The sequence below is a fragment of the Carya illinoinensis genome, chromosome 3 (genome assembly GCF_018687715.1).
Source record: "Carya illinoinensis cultivar Pawnee chromosome 3, C.illinoinensisPawnee_v1, whole genome shotgun sequence".
In the NCBI taxonomy this organism is placed as follows: Eukaryota; Viridiplantae; Streptophyta; class Magnoliopsida; order Fagales; family Juglandaceae; genus Carya; species Carya illinoinensis.
This window is the reverse complement of record NC_056754.1, coordinates 49,862,025-49,888,291: the sequence shown is the minus strand read 5'-3', so window position 1 is coordinate 49,888,291 and position 26,267 is coordinate 49,862,025. Positions and strand designations below refer to the sequence as shown.

General features: G+C 34.7%; 3 protein-coding genes across 8 annotated transcripts; all 3 read left to right on the top strand.

The window, feature by feature from the left end:
* The first annotated feature begins 2,759 nt into the window (after positions 1-2,759).
* LOC122305100 (protein arginine N-methyltransferase PRMT10-like) lies at positions 2,760-7,778 on the top strand. 2 transcript variants are annotated; one of them, XM_043117415.1, is made up of 8 exons: positions 2,760-3,036; positions 3,623-3,815; positions 3,952-4,057; positions 4,986-5,175; positions 5,466-5,651; positions 5,762-5,845; positions 6,633-6,852; positions 7,422-7,778. In XM_043117415.1, exons 1-7 carry the CDS (start codon positions 2,845-2,847, stop codon positions 6,807-6,809), a joined length of 1,128 nt encoding a protein of 375 aa, XP_042973349.1. In that variant the 5' UTR covers positions 2,760-2,844; the 3' UTR covers positions 6,810-6,852; positions 7,422-7,778. The 2 variants fall into 2 exon arrangements, with proteins under 2 accessions (XP_042973349.1, XP_042973350.1); XM_043117416.1 differs by having other exon boundaries at positions 7,406-7,778.
* Positions 7,779-8,762: 984 nt separating this feature from the next.
* Positions 8,763-9,564, top strand: LOC122304915. Its single transcript, XM_043117177.1, has 3 exons — positions 8,763-9,009; positions 9,187-9,239; positions 9,535-9,564. The coding sequence occupies exons 1-3, from the start codon at positions 8,763-8,765 to the stop codon at positions 9,562-9,564; spliced, it is 330 nt and encodes a 109-aa protein (XP_042973111.1).
* A 3,641-nt stretch (positions 9,565-13,205) lies between these two features.
* LOC122305099 lies at positions 13,206-16,147 on the top strand. Of its 5 annotated transcripts, none has more exons than XM_043117413.1 (4): positions 13,284-13,352; positions 13,911-13,939; positions 14,299-14,716; positions 15,089-16,147. In XM_043117413.1, the coding sequence occupies exons 3-4, from the start codon at positions 14,315-14,317 to the stop codon at positions 15,926-15,928; spliced, it is 1,242 nt and encodes a 413-aa protein (XP_042973347.1). In that variant the 5' UTR covers positions 13,284-13,352; positions 13,911-13,939; positions 14,299-14,314; the 3' UTR covers positions 15,929-16,147. The 5 variants fall into 5 exon arrangements, with proteins under 5 accessions (XP_042973343.1, XP_042973347.1, XP_042973346.1 ...); XM_043117412.1 differs by having other exon boundaries at positions 13,868-13,939; XM_043117409.1 differs by lacking the exon at positions 13,911-13,939 and having other exon boundaries at positions 13,206-13,352.
* Positions 16,148-26,267: the final 10,120 nt, after the last annotated feature.

The window sequence follows — 26,267 nt, the reverse complement described above, 5'->3', positions numbered from 1 at the left end:
GAGGAAAACATAAGGAAGAAAGGGAAAAACTAAAAGTTTATCAAGCATTCCCGTGGTCAAAAGAAACTTGTGGTTCTCCTTTGCATTTCCAGTTGTATCCATCATTCCATTTCCATTCCCTTCCTTAGTACAACATAGTGACTCATAGCAATGATCATAACAAACTCCCACCAAATAAACAATTAAAAAATTAAACATACACTCGTGAAAAAAATCACAAAAAGTTCTTTGTTAAGTTTAACAAAGACAAAGAATGTCAATATTGCATTATCACCTCACCTCACGTTCCAATTCTTATTTACTTGTTTACTTGAATTTTCACTAAACATGATAATTATAGAGATTGAACTCGAATACCATTATCAAGGAAAGAAGTAAAAAGTGACCTTAATGTTTCCTCAAACTGAGAATTAAGTTTAAGCAATTAGCATACCTAAGATAATCTATGTTTTCTAGAAGAAACTATGCATTAATTGTTAGAGTTAATTAATGACATCTCAAATGTTCTTAATTACAATTAGCTACCTAGAATTCATCATGGTTCATGTACATAATTTCTTTTCCTCTTTCGATTACAAATATTATTCGCGAGGTTTTTTATAGTGGGGTCTGATACCTATCTAATTGCAATTGAGAACCACACTAGAGACACAAGCAGGCAGGCATACAACATGCAATCTGTTTCATTAACAATATCTTTTAACTACTTTAGCCAAACAATTGAGTAAAATTAATGTTAAAAATATATACTAATTTCTACTTGACCTAAACGCATTTATAAAATCGAAAAAAACAGAGGTTCTTACCACAGATAAATCATTGCAACCGAGTAGAGGAAAGGAAGGGGAAGAGGCGATACCAAAAACCCTTTGCCACCAAGAAAAGGATCGTGCTGCAACAATAACATAGCGGATTAGGAGAACAAAAAAGGAGAGCTTTTTGTGAAAAAAATCGCAAAAGATTCTGTCAAACATAGGGATTGGTGTTTACTATGCTACGAGGAAATGTAGCAAATTCCTTGCGCAGGCACCAAATAGGTGGAGGCAGCGAGTTAGTGGTCATTTTCGGTGCAGGAACACAGCCATGAAGGGGGAGTGATTATGAAAATTAGAGGGATTAGAAAATATAGCTTCACAAAGAAACTATGACCTGAAAATTAGTCTCGATTAACAGCAAAGTGAAGCCCAACTCCGCGAGCTCCCAGCTGAATATAGAGGCACTGTGCCCTAATACTCAATGAAGAGGGAGAACTACTTGAAATTGAAGTGAGAAAGCCACGGAGAAACACGAACTAGGGGGAGAATGGGGTGGAAAAATGTGACTCCGAAAAGGGAAAGAGAGGTACGTGAATGTATGTGCCTTGTGAAGCCTTCAAGCTGAACGTTCCGTTTGCACCAAAACAGAGGTGACCGTTGGGATTTGTAGGTGAAAGTAGGGAGAAAAGGTTTTGCCGAAGAAGATGTTAGGGGAATTGTCTGAACACAGGGGAAGGAAAGGTATTGTTGGGGGAAAAATGTTGGGGGGAAATAAAGAGATGTTTCACATTTCGGCGCCCACTTGAATCCCGACGTAGCTCCCAGCATTGTAACAAAACATTTTTATTTGTAGCGCCATTAATTGCTGCTACTATAGGAAAAATCACTGTAACAAATAATTAAGTGAAGTCAATCCGGAAAGTTGGGGTTTGTGTTAAAATATTTTTAGTGATGTGAAAATCGTTGCAAATAATAACCATTTGCAACGATTTTCTTTGCAACAAATCAAATAGCACTGGCTCAAGTGTATTTTCTTGTAATGTTTGGAGCTATAGGATTTATTTAGCAAGAATCATGCCCAAAACTAAAAACATTATAAAGAGGGCTGTGTCAAATTTTCCCAAAGTTCTTGAATTGGCCTATACCATGTCACACAATTAATTGTGAATTGAGATGAAAACTATTGAAATCATATAATAATCTGATGAACTTTTCTTTATTCTTAATTTTATTCTTTTGATTTCTTATGCATAACAGTTGACCTTTTTGTAGAATTTATTGGGTTTGAGAGAACAAAAACTGAAATATGCAGTCAAATAGTACCTCCATTCTGTTGAAATGCTATACAGTCGACCACTAATTTGGACATTTTTTAGTCATTCGAAATGCTATGCAATATTGGATTTTGAGCATTTTTTCAGTCACTCAAAATGCTTTGCAAAAATGATTTTGGGCAATAGGAAGGTGCTGGGTTCAGTTGCTGGATTCTAGATAAATGCTTTTTTCAATCATTCATTTTCCTTTTGAGTTTCACTTCACTCGCAGTCCTTTTTCCTTCTTTTTACTCTAGGTTTCAGTCGTTGGGTTCAGTCCAATACTTTTTCTCGGCTTTTATTTATTTATTTTTTTTAAGAAAAATAATATTTATAGTTATAATTATACCAGCGATATGCAGTCACTTAAAAAAAAATTAATATGAGATTCAAATAAAAAAAATTAATTTTTTAATCATAAATTTCACTCTTTTTTAAAATGATTATGCAACGTTTATAATTCTACAACTGTATATAGAATTATTATTTTTTAATTTCTTTCAAATTCCATGTCAGCAGGTGCACGGTGATTCCGCAGGCACGATGGTACGTAGTAGAATTGAAAAATAATATTCTATAGTTTCAAAACAAAAAAAAATAAAAATCTACCCTCTCAAGTGAGGTCGACCGACATGGTGCCGTATGACGTGGCATGCTTTTGCAAATTACAAGCAAAACCGCCACCCAAAGGCAGTATAGCGAAGTTGCCCTAAGAATTAAACAACACACGCTCTCTCTCTCTCTCTCTGAAGAAGAAGGTAGTGTGAGTGTCGGACATGGGTAGCTTCCAAAACGGCGTCGCGGGCGGGGATCGTAGCGCCACTGCGGTGGACAAGGGCGTGGATTTTGCCCAGTATTTCTGCACCTACGCCTTTCTCTACCACCAGAAGGAGATGCTCTCTGACCGGGTCCGCATGGACGCTTACTTCAACTCCATCTTCCAGAACAAGCATCATTTCCAAGGAAAGGTATCTCTTTCTCTCTATCGCTATGTGAGCTTGTTTGATTTGTATGTTTTTGTTTGGTAAAATTGGGTTGGAGTCGCAGAAACATTGAAGCTTTGCTTAGCTGATTTTGGCTGGACAAGTAGTCGTATAGGTTTTGCGGTCTTGATCTGGGAAGACTACTGTAAACACAAGACGTGTAGCATTGCTGCTTTATTTCTGTTTTTTTGGGGGAAACTGAGGGTTTAAGCTTGTCGTCTCAAACTCAGGGCTTTTGTTGAGAACTTAGTTACAATTGATATTCAATAGCGTTTTAGCCGTTCTCTAGTTGAATGCAATCATATGGAACTGCAATTTCACTGTACATAAAGCTCAACCCTTAATTAGGATGGTCTTCATTTGTAAATGTGTGCGCGCCCTCTTATTGTTTTATAACAGAACCCATGGGAATCATACCTATAAAAGGATAAAAAAAAGTTTGGGTTCTTGGCTTTTCTTGGGAGTAATGGTCCTTTTTTTTTTTTTTTTTTGAAGTATTACTTCTTTTAATTGTAGCATGTCGTTGCCTTTGGGATATATTTCTGATTAATTTGGTGGATTTGTGGAGAAGACTGTGTTGGATGTGGGAACTGGCAGTGGTATTCTTGCTATTTGGTCGGCACAAGCAGGTGCAAGGAAGGTCTATGCAGTCGAAGCAACTAAAATGTCGGAGCACGCACGTGTACTTGTAAAAGCAAATAACTTCGAAGATGTGGTTGAAGTGATTGAGGGTTCCATGGAGGAAGTCACTCTACCTGAGAAAGGTTAGTATTATTAAGTAATTAGTTCCCCATTTACCAATCAAAAAATGTTATTAGTTCCCCTTTAAATTCAAAATGGGTCTACCCCTTTTTGTCTTATATGCCATGGGTACAAATTCAGATATTGTTTGTTGTGCAGTTGATGTGATTATCTCAGAGTGGATGGGATACTTTCTTCTGCGTGAATCTATGTTTGATTCGGTGATTTGTGCACGTGATCGCTGGCTGAAGCCAACGGGAATCATGTAAGTGTCTTAATTCATTTAGTCATAAAAGAAGTGTTGCAACTCATTTATGCATTCTGATTTTTTTTTTCTTGCTTGGTTCAAACCTTGCAGCTGTCCCTTTCTTGACTTTTTCTGTGTCATACTAACGGCTACGACAGCTGCCACCACACTTAAAATGATGTTTCTTTTGCTTAATGACGTGCCTTACCCACTTTTAAAAAAATGCTCCCAACCGATGTATTTTAAGACACCAGCCATTGAAACACGGTTGCCTGTATTTAGGTACTCATAATTTCATGATAAGCAAGCTTGCGAGACTTGCATTCTGAAATAGATAAGAATTTCTGGAAAAAAAAAAGATCATACATCCCTATGATCTCAGATTAGGTTAAGGTCACACATATCCTGTGGTGTTTTTACCTTGCCATGTGTTCTTCTGTCCTCAGAGTTTGTGGAATTTCTATATTAAACCAAGTCATTTATCATTGACCTACAAAATACTCATAACTATGTTTGTACATTATTGCCATAAGGCCATAGAGCCATTTGTGGTAAGATTTATTGCTAATAGTAGTGTAGTCCTGTTGGACTGTGTTATATGCTGATCCCTTACTTCACTGTTTGCTTGCCATTTAGTTATATCTATCAATTATGCTTTATTTTTATCAATAAAATTTGTTTACTTATATAAAATTAAATAAAAATTATGTGCTTTTGGCATAACTTGTATGCTGTCTTAAAAAATGTTCTAAAATAACTAGGATTGAAAATGGAATGAATGAAGTATTGCACCAGAGATGCCTGTACTTGATAAATTTCTAATCAAAGAAGGTTATTTGAATTGAGGTTGTTGGGAGTGCTGTGATATTGTTAATTATCTAAAAAACACTTTGGATGGTTCAAAGTGATATATGTTGACATGACCCAGGAAACTTTGTTTTCATAGGTATCCTAGTCATGCCCGGATGTGGGTGGCCCCTATCAGGTCTGGATTGGTAGATCAGAAAGTGAGCGACTATCAGGAAACTATGGATGATTGGTATAATTTTACAAATGAAACAAAAACTAACTATGGTGTCGACATGAGTGTTCTTACAAAGCCTTTTTCTGAGGAGCAGAGGAAATACTATCTTCAGGTTTGCTCTCTATTCTTGGTGTCAATTTAATTTTTATTCTGCTTTAGTCCATCAGTGACAAATCGACGAGTGATTCTTTTCTCACATCTTCTGGTGCTGCATAATTGTGAAATGTGAATGAACTTGTAATTGAACCTCTTCTATTGCTCCTACGCCCAAGAGATATGGCGATCATCCTTGGGGATGCAGCAAGGCATCTAAGCAATCATTGCTTTGCATGCTTGTCTATATGGATATGCTTCTTCTTGGGTGTCCTACATCTTCAAATGTATGCCACATTACTTTTGTAGACGGCATTGTGGAACAATCTTCATCCACATCAAGTTATAGGGACAGCTGCTGTAGTAAAGGAGATTGATTGTCTGACTGTAACTGTGAATGACATTCTTGAAGTCAGATCAAACTTGTCATCTTCAATAACTCTGGAAGACACAAGGCTCTGTGGGTTTGGGGGATGGTTCGATGTTCATTTTCGAGTGAGTTGACCTTCAATGTCCCTTTTGGTTATGACATGCTAGGACTCTAAAGCATCTGAAATTCTGAATGCTAATATAATATAAAAATACTTTTTTTCCTGCTGCATTAGGGAAGAACGGAGGACCCAGCTCAGCAAGAAATTGAGTTGACAACTGCTCCTAGCATTGATAATGGGACACATTGGGGCCAACAGGTCTGTGCCACAAACAAAAATATCTGCCTTTTAATTTTGATCCCCTTGAGAGTATATGAAAATAATAATGAACTTCGGTGTTCTGTTAGGAAGATTTGGAAAAATGTTGTATACATCTTAACAAATCTTCAATAGGCCATTCTCTGCATGGTCTGCTTTGTGATTATATTGCCATTGTGCTTATTTTGGGATCATGGTTTTTGTCAGTTAGTTGGCTATTCAGTAAATTGCTTAAACTTTGGATCAGTAGAAAATGTAACGAGAGTGAAATTGTCCACTATCCTGCCGTCTTGGGTTTATTGTCTTCCTGTCATCGTTTTTTAATGCAGCATACTCACAGGTGGGGTTGACTTAATCCTTTTTTTTTTTTTTAATGAGTAATAAGAGATTTTATTAACGCAAGTAAATAGGCATAGCCCAAGTACATGGAGTAAACAAGCGGAAACACCTAAATACAAGCTAGGGACTAGGAGCTAGGAAATGCTAAAAGAAAATCATTTAGATTTTTTCCATTCAATACAATTACTTTTGCCAAAATGGTGGAGAAAGGCATTTTTAAGTTTCATAATGACATTATTAGGTCCATTTGAATGGTCTTTAAAAACGTCCATCTGTGTTGTGTTATCTATTTGCCTTGAAGTTTTACTTATGTTGGAGTACTTATTGTTGGGCTTGTCCATTTCATGCATTACTCGTACTATTATGATTCTTATTTTATCTTTTCTAAATTGCACACAGCTTTAGTAAATTACCCATTAATCTGTCTATCTTCTTGATTATTGGGCAGGTTTTCCTCATGCATCCTTCAATTCGAGTCTGTGGAGGGGATGACTTAAATGTTTCTTTCTTAATGAAACGCTCCAAGGAAAATCATAGACTTCTGGAGGTTGAGCTCAGCTGTGAGATCAAGCAGCATACTGGCAAGCTGCTCCCACCTTTGAATAAGACGTTCTACATTGAGTGAGAAAGAAGATAGATCACATAGTTTTGATCTAACATCAACACAGGTACATCTATGCATCCTTGATGTAACATCGATTGTGACACAATATGCTTATATTGCCTTGGCCCTAGATTGTCCTGGTTCTTCCAGCCATAATAAGCTTCCTTTGGATGCATGAAGAGGTTCATGCATGCAATTGGATCTGGTAGTCGATTTGTTAGAAAACTGCTTAACATGCTTAACCTGGTAAATATTCTGGTAAACAATGTTCAGTAATCCAGTTTAAGAATAACCCAGCTTTTTACTTATAAAAAAAGAACAACTCAACTTTAGGAATCTCACTAGAAAGGTTGTCAATACCTATGATCCAGTGCAAGGTGATTTTATCTTTCTTCTCTCCAAAATTTCCACCATATGGCAGTACAATTAAATATTAACAATAGTTGCCCATCCTGAATTCAACAACTGATTCTGATGGTTATATGCATTATAGTTGAATAATATTGGGTGCTTCTAGACCTGTCTGCATGAGCTTGGGGTTCAAATTTTCTAATGTGTTGTGCAATTATACTATAATTTCATGCCTATAATTTGTTCATTGGCAAATGACAATCTAGATATGTTTGTCTGCAGATGCGCTTGTGAGAATTACTGGAAAGAAGTCCGTAGTCCTGTTACTACAATATTTTGCTACATTCCAATTCTTGGATGCAATGAACGTGTCCAATATATTTGACTGCCGACTGGATGCTCAGATTTGGCTAATTATAGAAATCATGTCTCTGGGTTCCTTTAGGAGTTTTGCAGCCATTTTTGGCCCGGGTTGTTTTTATTTTTTCGGTTCTAATGGATTCAAAATGACGAGTGACAATTCATGTTTCAACTTCACCAGGATTTTGTCTCTACGGCATTATACTAAAACCGTTATCTTTTTGTGTTTTTTATGTGTATACAAATGTTCATAGCAGAAAGGGAAACGCGTTCTTGCAACTGTCTAGTATTATAGTTGGAAGAAACTTTCTTACTGGATTGATAGAGAACTTGTGGTTCTTTCTTCCATGATTCAGGCTTACAAGCTCTTGCGACTGTAAGAATTACTAGTATTTCCAAAGCAAAAAAGGATATAACATGGAAAACAAAAGAGTAAATACATATCCAGTTGCAACTTGCAATTTTGTTTATGATTCTAGAGCTGAAAATGACTCGAGAGCTGCAACTTGACAAGTCCAATCCTTTATGATTAGAGTTTGTGCACGTTCTTGGCTTGTCTATTTTGATATTATATATACACCTAAACTATTTGGTTCGATGTGATGGCACAGCCATATGGGGTGGATGATTTGTCCATTTGATGCTAAGTGATCTCAAGAGTCAAGAATAATATGAATTGTAGGTAGCCCCGTTCCTTGGTCCCAATTTCTATCCTGCTTTTTGCAGTGGAATAAAGATTCCTGCAATTGCCTAATCGAATTGGAGGTTCAAGTCTAAAGATAGACATAGTGCGAGTTCTACATTATTTACTACTATTTGTACAGGACTTTTGGGCTAAGTGGAACCCATGACTATTTAATATTGTGTCTATCTTTCTCCGCAATAGATCATCCAATTTCATCAAGGGATTAGGCGGTGGGTGGATCCATGCTTAGACAACTGCCGAATCCTTTTACAATCTTCTGCCACAGCAAGCATGCCACTAAGCTGCTTCTAAAGAAAGCTTACGGCCAAAAAAGTATGACCGATTAAACTCAAAACATAACATACTCTATAGTTAACTCAACTATGCCACGCCCTCAACCTCTTTCAGACATTTTTGGCCCTGGAAGTTAGGTTGCATCGCCTTAACTTCAGGCTTTTATTCTTTTCATTGCTGGGTTTTCTTTTTTGCTACTCGATCCTTCTATAAGATCTCGTAGCTCTTGGCTTTTCTTCCATCATCTTTCATAGCTGCTTGATTCCATCTTATTCTTCTCGATAATGTACAGGTCATCGAGCACGTCTCGAGCTTCCGCTGAGTTTTTGGTCAACCTGTTGCCTGCTGACATAGGCTCCCCACCTCTGAAAGCTGCAGCTTCCGATGACTTGCCGATGTACAATTCCATTTCTGATGCAACCAAAAAAGATGTTGCTTTCCATTCTGGGTTATCTGGAGAGAATGTCATTCACCTTATTCCTGTTATATTAATTCTCTGTGGTTTGATTCTCTGGATTTTCTCCCATCCAGGTAAGGTATAACGAAGCCATACATGTAACTCAAATGTGACCATTTTCTTTCTTGCTTTGCTTCCTCTTCTGCTCAAGTAGAGCTGATTGATTTTAGTGTTGTAATTTTTGGTTCTCAACTGTGTATCGGTTTTGAATGTAATTGTTCTTGTAAGACCTATTTGTTTGTATGAACAAGATTTAGAACGTAGAGAGATGCAAGATCTGGGGTCATGCTCACTGTATGCGCAAGTGAGAAATATAAGATGGAGGGGCGCCCACATGGGCCAACCCCTCCCATGCTGTAACGGACCACAGCATATAACGCATTAAGCCATGCGTTACATGCTTCTGAGTAAAAGTGGCAACAGCCACTTTATTTCGGTGAATAAAGGCTGGCCTTTAAGGCCAACCGTATGAGATGCACAGGACCCCCCAGATGATTTTTGGTTATTCCAAAAAAGATAGAATCTTTCTTCTTGTTTTCTCTTGAAAAAGTATCTAGGCTGTGGATCTTTTGAGTGTTACTCTAATTTATTCTATGTAGTACACTTCACCACCAAGAGGAGACATTTGAGATTTTCTGGATTATTTGTTTTGGTTGGATAGACTTGTGGAGTAATTCAATAAGATGTGCTTGAAGTATTCTGCTATAGTTTCTAACAGTTCTGGATGTAATGATAGGAGGTTTCAAAACTAACTAAATAAAATGGAAAGTCAGAACCAAGGATATAACTAATTAAGACCTATCTGGCTCTGGCTCATCAAGTTCTACAATATCTGTAATACTAGTATTCAGTAAACAAACATGCCCAAACTCAAATATGGTTTTAACATATTCCCAGTCCCATATTTTCCGATCGCTTCCCAAGTATATTTAGGTATCCCTTAATCCCCCAACCTAGTGAAGGCAGCTCTTGATGTAAAAGTCTGATATTATATACAGTAAAAGGTACTATTCTACTGTCACCAAAAGGAATACGTGATGATCTTTATAATTGTAATGTATTTATAGTAATGTGTTTATACACTGACTTTTAAGTAAGAGAACTCGTTTGCCAATATTAGTGCATAGACAATATCAATGCTTATAAATACTTGGCCACAGTGACATTTATTGCAAATCAATGTCATAGGGTCAAACAGCCAATTAGAGTTGGATACAAGTCCTTGACATGGGTCCTTTATATGAAATGAGATGAATGAAGAAGCTTTCCATTTGGCCCAGGAATCTGTCATATCATGTCTTTCTATGTTGATTTTGATGATTCTAATATCTTTAAGATTGGAATGATGAAAGAAATGAGGTTGTGGTTGTGCCATTTTTCCCCTAAACGTGTATTTTGCTTCCAAGCAATGTGTACAGATAAAAAAAATATTATAAAAAAAAAGGGCTGGCAAAAGCGATATTTGAGCTTCAAGCAAAGAAGAGTATTGGCCTGTAAAAGAAAATGGGATATCTTGCAAGAGAAGACGTGTATATTCCAGATTCATGCTTTTTTTTTCCCCAAAAAGAGATGTGCTAGTAGAAAAAAGGAGATAGTACCAAGAAGATGAATTATAGAACAAGAGGAAGAACGAAAATTAAGTTAGGTAAAATAATAAACTTGTATACCAGCGAAAAGTAAGATGAATTATAGATTTTTTTTTTCTTTTGTTTTTTTTGGTGTTTGAAATTTTTGGATTGGTATGAAATTAACTTAGGAAAAGCTTGAGAATGGCCTGTCCAGACTTTTTTAGGTTATATATTTTGAGAAAAATCTATTTATCATCTACTCAGCATCTCTTGATGTAGCATAAATTGATGGATTTAATAGTCGAGTATAACAAATAGTATGCAATTATTCAATACCACATCATAGAATGATGAAATAATGATTGATTATAAAATGGATGATGAGTAGCACTACTCTATGTATTTTTTCTTTAAAGTTTTGTGGGGTTCCTTGAAGCAATTACTAATGTAAAACCATCGGTTCAACAACAGTGAGAGTCCTTATATATGCATTACAAGTTTTGAGTATGTTCTGCAAAAGGAAATGATGTGTTGAAAAGAAAATTATGAAAATTATACATTGCAATATGTAAATTTACATATATTACAAAGAAATTCTAGATACCATAGATTAAAATTTTAAAACAAGAAGGGTGTGAACAAGTCTATAACCAATGGCATTATCAACACTGCCAAAAGCACTATGCATATATATGGATGTTTCCATGATAGCATTGTAATTCCTATCCACTGAGACAACATCATATAGCATTAAAAAGTAATCGCGTTCTGATTATTTTTGTTTTAACGATAATAGATCCCACTTTAAGTAGTATGTGTTTATAGGTGAACTTATGAATAACAATACTTGATTTTGGAATTGCAATGTTAAATTTGAGCCATAAAATAATCACAAACCATCAAAATGCATAAAATCCCAAGTTCTATACAAAGACTATATTTTAAGAATCAAATTAGTAATTTACTACATGATCATATTAGTTTAATCAAACCTTTTACTTTTATTTATTTATTTATTTTTATCAATCATTCAACTCTTTATGACCCAAGAAACAACTACTTCAGCCATTATAATAGTGTATAGCCTTTCTAGCTATATTGTATAGGCAACTCCATTAGCTAATTCTTTCCTAACATGTCTTGCAATCCACATTCGCATAGATCCCTCATGTTTTGTCTTCAACCCACATTTGCATACATCCCGCATATGTTTTGACCTTATTATATTAATTCCAATTTGATGGCAATGGAAAAGCATCAAGATTAGTGTTACTTTCGACAAGGTTCTCTGGACCATATAGCATAAGGTCTAGTCTCCAAATAGGAGAATCACGTCCGGACCCCCTACCTCCTATATTAGTAATACTACATACAGTCGTAAAGTGTGTAAATATCGTATAGTCATTTTAAAAAAAGTGAGATCTACTATTAAAATATTAATTTTATTTTCATGTGAGGCTCGTATTTATTTATTTTTTTTCAAAATTATTGTGCATCACTTGTACACTCACGATTGTAAGTACCATTTCTCATATATTTATGGTTATAATCTTTTTTGGTGTTTCATTATTTATTTAGTTGGATGAACAAAAAATTACAAAATATGCGTGTTAGAATTATTCAGAAAGCCCCAGTCAAATAGAACAAGTACCTGGTTGGCTGCCATTCAAACTACTAACAATTTCCAGACACAGTTTTGACCCTTGAGTTCTTTAGGAGACCTTAGACAAAACTCCATGCGTCTTGACTCATGTTTAAAATAAATAAATCCATCATTTATAAAATGGAATTGCAATAAATCAAATACATAAACACATATATTTACTAGAAAAATAAAGTTTACATACTGATATAGTTTAATGTGATCTATTAGATTGTAAAATTTTTTTATTATAAAATAAATCTTACGTATTATATTAAACACGAGAGTGTGTGAACTTGTATAAAATTTGTATATAGACCTAACATTGTTCTAATTTGCCGATGAGGGTTGGAAATATTCAAATTCATTAAAGTTTTAGAAGTCATGAACCCAAGGAAATAATGATTTAGAAGAAATTAAATACTTGGTGATTGCTTAAGCGTGACTGAACTAATCCTACACTCATCCTATGGTATATAATTTAAATAAATAATACGCACAAAATGCCCAAGAAACCCAATCGCTTAAGGCTTTGGCTTTTTGAAATTGATAAAAGTGATTGTGCAAATCTAGTGTATTCTTTTGAAAATATAGGTAAATATGAGATTTATATGAAAAAATTATTTTTTAATAATAAATTTTACCTTTTTTTAAAAGAAATATACGAAACTTATGCATCCTAAGATTATATCTAATATTATTTTTTTTTAAAAGAAAATATAATCTTAAAAAAAATAGAGAAACAATTTATACAAATATCGAATAGATAAAATCCGTGCAAGTCTTTGTTAAAAAAATAGACCCTACATTAAAAAAGTGGAAAAAATTTATTTTTAATAGTGAGACATATTTTTTTATAAAAAATTTATATCAAATTTATTTATTTAAGACTTATATATATTATTAAAAACTTTAGTCTTTAAAAAAACAAATGGAAGGTTGGAGTGCGTGTAGTTCAAACACTGGCTTGCCAATAAGAATGAGACAGGTGGCAGTTGGCAACTTGGCATTGAAAGCATACCTTATTCGTTGTTTATTAAGCTAATTTTCCTCTTTAATAATTTAATATTTCCAAATCCAAAAAATAAATATAAATAAATATTCAATTAGCAATAAGCAATAAAGCTTGTACAACAACAACAACAATAATCTCAGGGAGACTGAAAATTTTGTGTGATTAAAGAAGGGGCTCTGAGAATCGAGAAAGGTCAGTGAAATCTCTTCCTCGCTGTTATTCAATTCAAGTAATCTTGGATTTTTTTTTTTGGATTTTTTTGGTCAAATTTTTCTCTGTTTTTTTTTTTTTTTTGGGTATAAATATTATTGTGTTTCTGGGAAGTTCTGATTTTGGATTTGGAACCCAATTTGATTGAGTCTCCGTTTGTTTGCTGAGAAAACGGAGGAAAAGGATAGGAAATCCTCTGCCTTTAAAACATTTTTTCTGTTAGCATTATTTTGCTGTTTGTCTGTACCTTAGATGATTAATATAAAAAACCTGAGCAGAAATTATATTGAGCTTACTCAGTGAAATTTTATCTTTTTAAATTATCAACGAGAATCTTGAAATTTGATATTCTGAATTCTCGTGCATTTTCTGAGCAGCCAAACATAGCAGAACTTAAGTTTCATTTAATTTTCTGATATATATGTGTCGTGTGTGTTGTGAGTGAATGTCATGTGTTTGTTCTTCTCTGGTCTCTTGTATTCTCTGTTAAATTACAGGAGCTACAGGTGTATTTATTCTTGATACTCTGTTTGGCTACAGGAGCCACAGGTGGATTTCTCTATTAAAAGGTAGGAAAAGGAAAAAGATCAAGATTTTGAATCTTAGATAATCTATTGATACGGACCCGAGAAATCCAATAACATACCCATATAATCTGGTTCTTGTGTTCTTTTAATCATATATGACAACATAAATCAAAACAGGAGGAATAATAAGTTCGTAATTTTGTTTGGGTAAATGTGTATTATAAATTCATAATTTTGTTTGATAAACTATGTACTCCGTGATCAATTTTTTTCTACCCTTTCTTATGAAATTGTATCTTGCTTTCAGCTCACAATTTAAAATTTGAATAATGTTAGTTCTGCCCAGTTTCTTGCATTCATTGTATCGTTGACAATAGGCGTTCTGGACTGGATTTTTTCAGAGTAAACCTACCGGTGATGAGGTTCAAGAAAGGGAGTAAAGTGGAAGTATTGTGCAAAAAGGAGGTACCTTCAGGCTCCTGGCGTTGTGCTGAGATCATCTGTGTTAACAGTCACAACTACACTGTCAGATATGATGGCCGCAAGGTTGCCAATTGTGGGATCTTTGTAGAGAGCGTATCCAGAAAGGCCGTTAGGCCTTGCCCTCCTCCACTTGAAGTTTCTGAGAACTGGGTTGCTGGTGATGTTGTGGAGGTGTTTGACAACTTTTCCTGGAAAATGGCAACTGTTTCACAGGTTTTGAGGGAAAATCACTTTCTAGTCAGGTTGCTTGGATCCTCTCTGGAATTTGAAGTCTTCAAGTTTGACATCCGGGTTAGACAGTCTTGGCAAGATGACAAATGGGTTGTGATCGGAAAGGTAATTTGGCACCAATATATTTTAATCTGCCCTTTCTTCTCCAATATTTCAGTTGAATGCATTCAACAGTTTAGTGTGTTCCTCAAGTTTTCGTTGCATGCATTTTGTTTCCAATTGATTTGTGTTTTTGCATTGTAGCGTCTGCTAATATTTACCAGAAAATAGATAATTTTCTGTCTCATAGAGAGTGTGAAGTTGAGCTAGATTTCTCATTCTCAAATACGGAATGAAAAAAATTGGCAAGTTATTTACTTTAGACAATCTTTGTTACCTAGCAATCGATGCACATTTTTCTACAAGTGAGTGCTGGCCAACAGGGCTTTTATATGTGTTTTATGTGTGAATTTGTGCTTCTTTTGCTTCTGCATGCAGGGTTCTGGCTCTTTTGAAGGTGAAAAACGTGATAAAACTTCAACTCTGAAGTGCAAGCTAAAATTAAGCTTTCAGAATAAAAGCACAAGGACAAATCAACGTGTAAAAGATGATCATTTCCCTGTTAAGAACAGATTTAATTTCCAGGAGTCCCATGTTGTTTCTTCCAAAACTTTGAAGAGAGCGTCACCCTATTGCTATTCTCAAGCTGAAGAGTATACTGGAGTTTCCCTGAAATTTAGAGCAACAGAAAAAGAAGGCAGGTGCCACCGAGTGGAGGCTGCTAATTCGTCCACTCTGCCCCTGCAGGTAGATGCTGTTGCTTTCCCGAGAAACATGCAGGGTGAAAACTTCAAAAATGCTTCCCCTAACAACAGAACAACTGGCATTCCTGAAGTGGATGTTGCAACGAGGAGACAAACTGGCACTGTGGGGTGTTCATTTGCAAACTTAGAATCAAATTTTGCTGATGATGTTACATGCTCTGTTGGTAGTTGTAGCATTACTAGCAACAGTTCCTATAAGGTGCCCCATAATGTTTCTACAGGTTGTATTAAGGATGGTGATTGTCATTTTAGTGATGCTGAATCCTCTTTTTGGTGGAAATATGAGGAAGGAAATTGTCTCCTTCCTACAAAAGGGGAACTAGCAGCTGAAATACATAGGTTAGAGTTGCATGCCTACCGTTGCACTATAGAGGCATTGCATGCATCAGGACCTTTAAGTTGGGAACAAGAGGAATTGATGACAAATCTTCGTCTTTCACTCCATATATCGAATGATGAACATTTAATGGAGCTAAGAAACTTAAGTTCTTCTCCCTGCATTCGAATTAGATGACAAGAAAATCTGGGAAACTTTTTTTTTTTTTTTTCATTTTTACTTTCTTCGTCTACTGTAGGATCTAATAAACATTTGTTTTAATGGCCTCACTTCATTGTAAGAAGCAAGATGAGATATTTCCCATTTTTGTTTTGTTTTGGTTTTATAATAAAGAGTGGTCTAGTTTGAAGTGTATGTACCACAAACTATGCCAAGTAATAAATGTTTCTATGATCATCCTTGTGTATAAGACTTTCTTTCGTTTTTATTGTGTGCTTGTTCTATTAGGCATGCTATTATTTCTGTGTTTGGTATCTTCTATGTTACCAAAGAAGTATACCATAAAGCTGCAAGCAATTGGCAGATAATGAGGATTGTATACAAAGAGATGCCAGATCAGATTTCTGCTTTACTATGTGAATTTATAGTTGACATGTGAACTAGACATATGATTTTTATTTTTATAGTAGGATCTTATTTTCTCACTAAGGGCCTCTGAACATTATGCTTATGACTTTCCTACACTTTATGCCATTTTTCTCATTAAACTTTATTCCATATAAAGGGGTTAATATGATTGTTCTCTTCCACGGTTCCTTGAGTAGAAAGAGAGCTATTCCTCACTTTCTATGTTTATATGACAATGTCATGGGATTTATCATTTGAAATGAATCATCGCTATACCGTTGGCATTAGGCAGTGTGACAAATTTCATTTGGGGACATTATTGATGCTTCCCCTGTATTTTCCAGGGCCGAAGTAGGAGGCTTGTGCACCTCACTCCTAAATTTCTAGAGATGATCCTGGGGTTTGCTACCTTCCTCTCGGTTTTTTAGGACATCTGATGATGATCAGCTGATTTTGTTAATTTCTGCGGTCACTGCATTCTTCCATTTCAGGCCATCTGTGAGCCTTAGATATCTGTGTTGCTGAAGGATGTAAGACCAGAATCTTGTGGCTGCCACGGGATGACCTGATATGTGGATGCTTGAAGGTTTTATTTCTAACTTTTGCTTCAGCTTGTCTGCATATGTCTCACATGTAGGTTTCCTACTTTTTATACCTGAGCCTGAGAGTACTTAGTTAAAGCCTGGTACTTGGATTGATCACATATACTTTGACATGGGGGTAAATTCTATATAATTGGCAGTATTCTCTCCTTATGCATACACTGAATTGTCAAAAAGAACACAAGCTATATGAAGCTTGTAACTTCAATTCATTAAGGTTATAGCCTTAAAAGTTTGGGAGATTGAATCAAGACTCCAGTTGTTGTTTATCTTACCTATAAAAAAGAAAGACTTCCATTGTGATGATATTCCCTCCTCCAATCACAAATTGATGTTCTAGGTGCCACCTCTTATTGCTTGCTATTTATCTGCTTTTTGGAACATATTCCAAGATGCTTGTGAAAGTCTTAAAATATAAGCTTGACACCAGCAATTACATCATTGAAAAATAACAAGTTTTCAGACTTATATTATTCTTTCTTGATTGTCTGAGCACTTTTTTGGTTCTCATTCCTCAAGCTGTTGGCAATGCTAACTTTTTCCAGCTGGGGTAATGCGTAAATTTTTTAAGCTGTGTTCTTATGGATCATAGCATACTTTGATGAAACTGATTAATGGAAATGCTCTGTTGCTTTGGGAGACTAATATTAGTTGAGTAAAGCTCCCAGCCGGTCGGGTGAATTCCCCAGTTTTACATCAGCGAATATGGATCTGCCATGTAAGCATTGCAGCAAACACAAGTTTACACCCAATGTAGATTACACTTTTAGTATTTGCTTTTTTATCTTACACCCACCCCCCCCCCCCCCCCCCCCCCCCCCCCCCCCCCCCCCCGCGCGCGGGTTCCCTCTCTCTCTCTCTCTCTCCCCAAGCTAATACTCTGGTTTTGGTTTCCACTTACTGAAAACCAGGTCAGTGGCCTCATGATCTGCCAGGATATGGCCATCCTCCCTGACCTTCAGCCATTTTTATACACTTCCTCAAGCTCCAAAGATCAAACAGCTGCATAATTTGAGGAGTTCTTTTACTTTTGTATGCCACCCCCCTAAAAAAAAGAAGCCCATTAAACCCCTATTTATACCCTTTTTGTCTACTTTGGTTTACTTTGGATGTTTTAGGGTATGATTTGGTTCGTCAATGAACAAAGAGTGGTTAGAAATTTGTGATTTGGGTATTCATTGTAAATGAAAGATTAGGGGGGCAATCGTGTTCGTTCTTTATATATCGAACAGAATTTCTGGGTTGAGCTGGGTTGGTTTGAAGTTCATAATCTGATCAAAGTTAATACCATGTTTGAGCTTTTGTTTGGTTGCTTTAATCTTCTGCTTTATTGTGCATATAACGAGTAAAATGATTCTTAAAAGATGGGCTTTCCTTCTTCCTCATTCACTTTCACAAAACTTTTTATCTCATTTCATCTCATCTCATCTAATCATTACAACTTTTCCAAATTCTCATACAAAATAAAATAAACAATTCAACTTTTTCAAATACGAATACAAAAATAATATTAAAACAATATATTCTAATAATATTTTATTCAACTTTTCACTTTAATCTCAACTCATCTCATCTCATATCTGAAAACAAACAAGGTTTAGTTACATCTTCTAAGAAAAATTTTCAAAAAACTTCCCACCCCTAATTGTCGCTCTACCTTCTTTATTAGAGAGAGAGGACTGGGGTGGTAAAAATCTTGGAGGATTTTGTTGGGTCTAACATAGAGAGATGGATTGAGTTCTTGATTTATTTTTATTTTTCCAGGTTTTTATTCTAGAGTTAAGGGCTTTGGTTTTGTGGAGGGTACTCTCTCTCTTCAAGTATTTGCTTGGAGACAATCGGAGTCTGATTTTGGCAGAGGAGAGAGAGAGAGAGAGAGAGAGAGAGAGAGAGAGAGAGAGAGAGAGAGAGAGAAGAGGGGGACTTGCAGGTGACAGGGGTGGGGGGAGGGGGAGAGAGAGAGGGGGGGTGGAAGGGATCGAAATACCAAAAGTGTACTCTACTGCCTGTGGGTGTAACTTGTATTTGCTGCAATGCTTACGTGGCAGATCCTTATTGGCTGGTGTAAAAATGAGGAATTCATCCAACCGGCTGAGAGCTTTAGTCTGGGCCGGATAGATGTACCCAAATGGTAAATCCTCATTATAGTAACTCATATGAGCAGTCCTGTAGTTTGCTCCTAAGCAGGCTATGACTACCAAGGCATTTCACACAATTACCGTCTCAAGTTGTTTGCATAAATGAGATCCTAGCCAAGGTTGTATAAGCAGCTAAACAGGACTTTATATCTTTACTGAGTGAGTTATTCAGGTCTTTATATCGGGCTTGTTTAGGCCTGAAATCTGTTGATCTTCAACTCGGTAAGAGATTGGCCAACTCTCCTGGTGAAGCAGGTAACTATGTCATGTTTTCTTAAATGTTGTGGTGGCTTATGTCTGTTCGGTTCTTTCTACTGCAGCGTTCTGAATCATTAATGTTACATTTGATCTGACAGAGAGTATTGATAGTCCTCAATTTCTCTTTTCCATGTGTGTATATATATATATATATATATATGACTAAAGAACCCCACACCTAGCACACACACGTACCACCTTTCACTTTAGTAATCCTTTTTCTTTTTTTTTGGCTTGAACTTATTGTTTATTTTTGGATTGATCCATGATAATTAGCCAGGTTGAATAGTTTTTTGCTTGAACTAGTGTAGGAAAGGTTTGCTTCCATAAGGATTTAGATCAAACACAGAATGAAACAACATATGGTTCTGTCCTCATGGTGAATTGAACTATTTGGGTTGTAGTGCAATTCAAAGATTTACAACTTTGTTTAGAAGGCCTAATCTTATTTTTCTTTTTTTTATGGTTCCTGATGCAGTTGTTTATTGTTAGAAATATCACCTTCAGCTTGGTTCTAAATCAATGGAGTGTATAGAACTCATCACAAAGCTGTGGATGGTATTTCGCCAGGTTATCAAAACCTTTCGGTTTCCAGGTGGAAAGAAACTCTGATAACTGTCTTGTAGCATATGACTGTTTGAAAGAACCACATACAGTCTTTGTAATCTGAGAAAACTTTATACAATTGAAAACAACGATTATTTGGGATGTTCAGTGATGATTACTTAAATGTTTTGACTTTTGAAGCTGGCTGGCTGATCGTGGTTGAAGTCCCCCCTCCGTATTCTCACTGAAAAAAAAAATCACATCCTCTGATATGAACTTGAGCCCCGGGCTTAGGCCATTTACTTAGGCCCAGTCTCTAGCCCAATTACCACAACCTTGTTGACATTTGTGCCATTGCCGACGACATAAATTGAGATAAAATCGGACATTATGAAAACAAAAATAAGAAAACCATTAACAATCTGATTAAATATATCATTTCTCATTTAATAATTTTACTTTAATATAAATTAGAAATATTATTCGAAATTATATTCTTATCTTCTAAGCTTAACTCAATGATATATATTATATAATAATAAAATAAATGGGAAGTCTAATTTTCACATAATAATAATTTGAGCAATACTACATACAGTCACTTTTGCGTACTCTCTGCGCACTCCACTGATATGATTGGCTGGATTAATTTTTTTTTAATATCCAACCAATCATATCACTGGAGTGCACAAAAGAGTGCACAAAAATGACTGCACATAGAATTTTTGTAATAATTTTTCTACTTGTAAGCCAGTGTGTAAAGCACAACTTTTATTTTATTGACATGACAAGATTTGATTTGTAAGAGATTTTAATATTAAATTTCTCTAACAAATCAAATCTTGTCATGTCAATGACACGGAAAATGTGCATTACTGCTTTGACTTCCAAATAAAATTTCTGATGAGATGACTTTATAGAAGTTAGTATTTGGTCCGCATGACTAAATTGAAAAAAGAAAATTTGTAAAGAAATGGTTTGGTTTTGGAGTGGAGTTGAACTTAAAACAAAGCCGTCAACATTTTACATAGGAATCTCAAAGCTGTAATTTGGTCTAATTTTAGGTGAAGATTTGCCTACTTTTCAGCCACTTTCCGAATTTGTATCACTTCATTTTAGTCCACATAATCATTAACTTGCATTATATAACTCTTAATAACCTTGTGGACATGATTTCTCGTTGAGAAGAAAAAAGAAAACATTTAAAACGTTTGCTTTCAAAATATTTAAATTGCTGAGTACAATTGTGGCAACCGAAAATAAAGTTTTACAGCTTCTCTCTGGTTGGCACAAATCACAATGGTACTCAGCATCAGTTTTTCAATTTTTCAATGGAAATGAACACATCTAGATTCCTTTTTTTTTTTTTCTCTTCTTCTTCTGCAGATTGTAGTTTACATAGAATCCTCATCAAACATTAGTTAAAAGGGCAATGGCATCGGTGGCTTTGCCACTGAAGTGACCAACAAGGTTCCAAGCTGTCATTCATTTTGCAGTTGCTACATTCTAAATTGGCTCCACCAAATCCTCTGCCATTGTCTCATTTGCTTCCATCATGATTGGAACTCCCATGTGATCATGCCCCTTTCTGACTCTGAGAGAGAGAGAGAGAGAGAGAGAGAGAGAGAGTTGTGTGCTTAACAGTCTAAAATCCTGACCTAAAGTTCTTGCTGTTTCAACCCTATTAGGCCAAACCGCCCCACCAAACTGTTCCTTGACAGAAATTCACAAATACTTCCAAATTCTTTTCTTTCCACCAACAGAATGTTCATCATGGTATAATGTTTTTATCAAAAAGAAATTAAAGCACCTAACAAAGTAAAACTTTCAGAAGAAAGCCAAAAAATTGCCCTTTCCCCTGTTGCATTAACTGAAACTCTAAGATGGATCTTGTCAAATATTGGTTGCAGTAAATAGTTATTTTCTTAGGGCTTTGGACCTTTGGTAGCCCGGCCTCAAAGATAAAATATATCTCTTAAATGTGTGAATAGGAGCAAATCTTGGGATCTGCATGTATTTCTGTATCATACACTTCTTGTTAATGTCTATGTGAGAACGCCTCATTACAATTAGAATGAGCCATGAAGGGTGCCCTCATTATAACCTTTTCCCTAAAAACAAATGCAATTACATCTGGCAAACTGCCCAATACAACCAGGTCTTTCAATGATCATAGTCATCTCAGTAATCATATGGCATTAATTAAGACCTCTCTGCTAACAGAAACACTGGGATATGGATGCTGTGCAAAAATAGAGAAGTGCCATGCTTATGGGGCATAATTTGGCCAATCATGCAAAACAGAGAGCCCTTGCCCTTTGTTATATGACAGACCGACAAGGTCGCATTAATCAAGGGCAGACATTAGCCAGCTCAATTGCTTTGGCACAAGTGCAAAATCAGGGGACATTTGGGATTACTTTATGGTGGTTTTTCATTTGAGATGACTTTGCCTTAATTACAGGTTTTAAGTATTTGCTTTGGAATTTGGGCCATAATAAGGGAACAATCCATTTTACTTCCTAGGATAATGCAATGAGCTGGCACATGTCGGATGTAGATAACATGGACTGCCCTAGAATGATTTTCAACCAGATGGCTCTCAATTTTCAAGTAATGTCAAACTTTTTTCAAGTCTATTTTGTAAGAGTAAACTCAATAGTTTGGCTCTTAGCTTGTACATCCTTGGAGCTGAATCATATTGGTTTATATGCACCACAACTGGCCTTCCACTACTTCCGTTTGTCAACAGTGATTATTTCCTTAAAGTCAGACATGCACATGTAATCTGAATTCAGGACCTTCTATGGCACAAGAACATGCTCTGCAAATTAAAGAAACAAAGTGAAATCATATTATCTAATGTGCCCTAGATTCTAAACCATGTACTGTATATCTACAGACTTAAATCAAGAGATTATGAATTCAAAACGTTTTGCAAAAGAAGTTTTCCAGGCAACCCTAATTTGAATTTGTATTTGTATTCATCTGTCTCATATAAGAGGCAAGAGGACCACAAGCCGAAGTGGTAATCATTTTTAATGTAGCTTGACCTTTTGAGATATATAGACACATTGGAATGTAAACTTTGTCATCTAGCAAGTTGGAAGGAGACAGTGGCTATATGTTGATGTGGAAGCATGCTCAAGACAAAGAACAAAAACGAGCAGAAGCCTCAAACACAAAAAGGAAAAAAAAAGTAAGGATTGAGACTATGATATGAGGACATAGATTACTGCTATTTAGGAGAAGCGCGTTACACATTAACAAAAAATAATGCAGAAAAGAGGGTAGTGAAGAATCATGAGTACGTGAAACAATATTATATTCATTTTTTATGCAGTTGGGGTCCCCTATAAGGCAATGCTGTTAGCTGGCTCTTTAGGTACATGCCCTTAGGGAATGCCACAAGGACTCAAAGAAAGAAAGAACGATAATAACAACAACTTGAAATATTAATAGAAATCATAATTAATAATAATAATAATAATGTGGTTGTCCTTGATGCACGTTGTTCAAGATTAGGAAGCTGATAAGGGAGAATAAACAGGTTATGGTGGCCATTAATACCGCACGGTGTGTCTGCAAGGATAGAGATAAGAGGGAGAGAAAGGCCATGTACATGCCGAAAGAGAAGGGTAATAATTATTAGGTAATTCTAGATGAGATGGGATCACATGCTTTCATGGCATGTTGTTGATTCCTTTAACAAAAGCTAAGAAACACCCCCAAGTAGCAGAGAGAAGAGGTGGGAGATCTGACCACATGCTTCCTGGGGACCATAAAAATCAGAAAATCAAAAGCTTCTTCTCCCCACAAGATCGAGCATGAGAAGATCCCAAAAAGTAATACAAAACGAAATGTTGTTTCTCTCAAATCTTACAGCTTCTTACTATATTACATTAACTCAAACTACTCCTAAACCCCATAAAGGAAAATGTGTTTAAACAAATAAAAAGTGCATTTGCATGCTGGACTACAGTTATCTTTGCTTTTAATTAAAGAACATTTCATGCCTTGGTTACTGCATTTGTCCTTGCTTTTAATCTTGTAGTAACACAAGGCTCACTGATTTGGGTGCTCCTAATTGTTTTATTTTAATGGAGAGGGAACCTTCCCCCAAAGCAAGAGATTAGGGAGGAAGGAAACTTCTCTCTTCAGTGTGGAGAATCCCATCTGCATCATGTCCCATGAAATCTTTCTTTTTCGAAGAATGTTTGGGGAACAATTCAATACGTGTAAAGTTTTTTTTTTTTTTACTCTCTCATAGAAAAACAGAGAATATTAAGTGACCTAATTGATAGTTAAGGGAGAGAGAGTTTATTATTATTATTATTATTATTATTATTATTTTCATGGTTGTAGTTTGATGGATTAAATGTGATGGTCCAACGAAGTTGATATATTTCTTTATTTTTGAAGTTAGTGATAACTATCCTAAGTTGATAAAGATTGCAATTTGGCCTTTTGATAATTTTATATATTAAAAATGATATCCCAATTGAAGTCACTTTCCATCATTTCTAAAAATATATATTTTTAAGCCTTTAGCTATCATTATTTATTGGTTATTTTAAATGACTGATAAATTATTATTTTTAAAAAAAAATTGGAATGTGTTATCAAATAACTAGAAAGTGATTTAATTTTCTTATTTATCTATTAAATTTAATATCGCATAAAATGACAATAAATTATCTTATTATTTTTTATGTATTCATCAATAATTTGATATAATATCAAGAACGGATGAAAGTTAAAAGTTTTAAGAATAAATGGATAAGTAAATTGAGATAAAACGAGTTGAAATGAAAGTTGAAAGTTGAATAAAATATTAAAAAAAATCAAATATTATTTTTTAAAATTATTATTATATTAAAATTTGAAAAAACTTAAATTATTTATTATATTTTATATAAAAATTAAAAAAATTAATAAAATAAGATGAAAGATTTCTTATATTTAAATCGGACCTAAAAGTTTCAAGAAAAACTATTATATTACTTATTAAAAAAAAGAAAAGAAAAAAACCTCATTGGATAGTACTACCCTGTCAAGAAGAAAAGGGAACCATCCTAAATATTTAAATGCGTGGTTGGGCAACAAGTAGTAGTCATTAATTTGATTGATTTGACAAAACAAAAACCCATAATAGTACAAGTAATAAGCATATGTAAAAGAATTTTGTTATATATAAATAAAGTTGTTTATTAATCTGCGTATTAATATTAATTTTTTTATATTTAAAATTTAAATTAATACAGTTTTTAATAAAATTTACTTTTTTACCAATCACATTAAATTAGTACACATATTAATATACAATTATACTTACAACTAGATTTTTCTAATGCAAATTTATTGTAAAAAACCACTTTTAAGTAAATAAGGTTTGTTATAGTTTTACGTTTTTTTTTTTAAAAAAAAAAAAAGAGAAATTTCTTATTAAATAATAATTTTTCATATAAATTATAGGAGACTAGTTATGTATATTAATATTGTAAATATTATTTTTTGAGTACCTTTTCTCCTATATTCTAGTATTAATTGTTGTTTAAAACATAAAAGGAATAATGGTTAATTAGTACTTTTGTTGAGAACGGCATTATTTTTTTTAATTATTTCTATTACAATATTAGAGCAATTAATTACCCTTTGGGCTGTAGATAAATGATGAAGATCATAATTAATTATAAATATTAATGCATTAAATACTCATACTCATGTACATATAAAAAACAAAGGAAATTGAGAAGCAAACAAATAACTGATCATACGTGCGGGATTACACAATTCAATTAACTCGATCGTAACCAATTAACAAACCAAATTAAAGTAGTAATAAAAACATATAAAATAAACAATATCATCCCGGGAAACAAGCAAAGTTTTATGTGCACCATCTCAAGCAATATTATTAATTGTAAATCCCCACGTAATTAAATATATGCATAGATATAGCTAGGTTGTAACGTACTCCATTTCAGAAAATAAATAAAAAAAGGAAAAAGAAAGAAGAGAGCTAGCTAGCTAGCTAATTACTTTGTATAATATTAGGCAACAACTAAGCATGTAGTACGTCTTTGCTGTCTTTCTTAATTTGTTAATTTAGGTGGTGATGATCACAATGTGTACCTAATTACCATGCATGCATATATATATATATATATATATATATATATATATATCTCATTCATTTGGTAAATAATTAATGGAGTATTTTTTTTATTTTTTATTTTTAGTAATCTCTTCTTTTTTTTAACATTGCTAATTAAATGGAGAGAGAGAGAGAGAGAGAGATCATTACACGAAAAATGAAGCAGATCCAACACGTTTTGGTGCTTAAATATTGAAAGAGATGAAAGTTAAAGGAGTAATATATAGAAGTTGAGTGACATATAGATA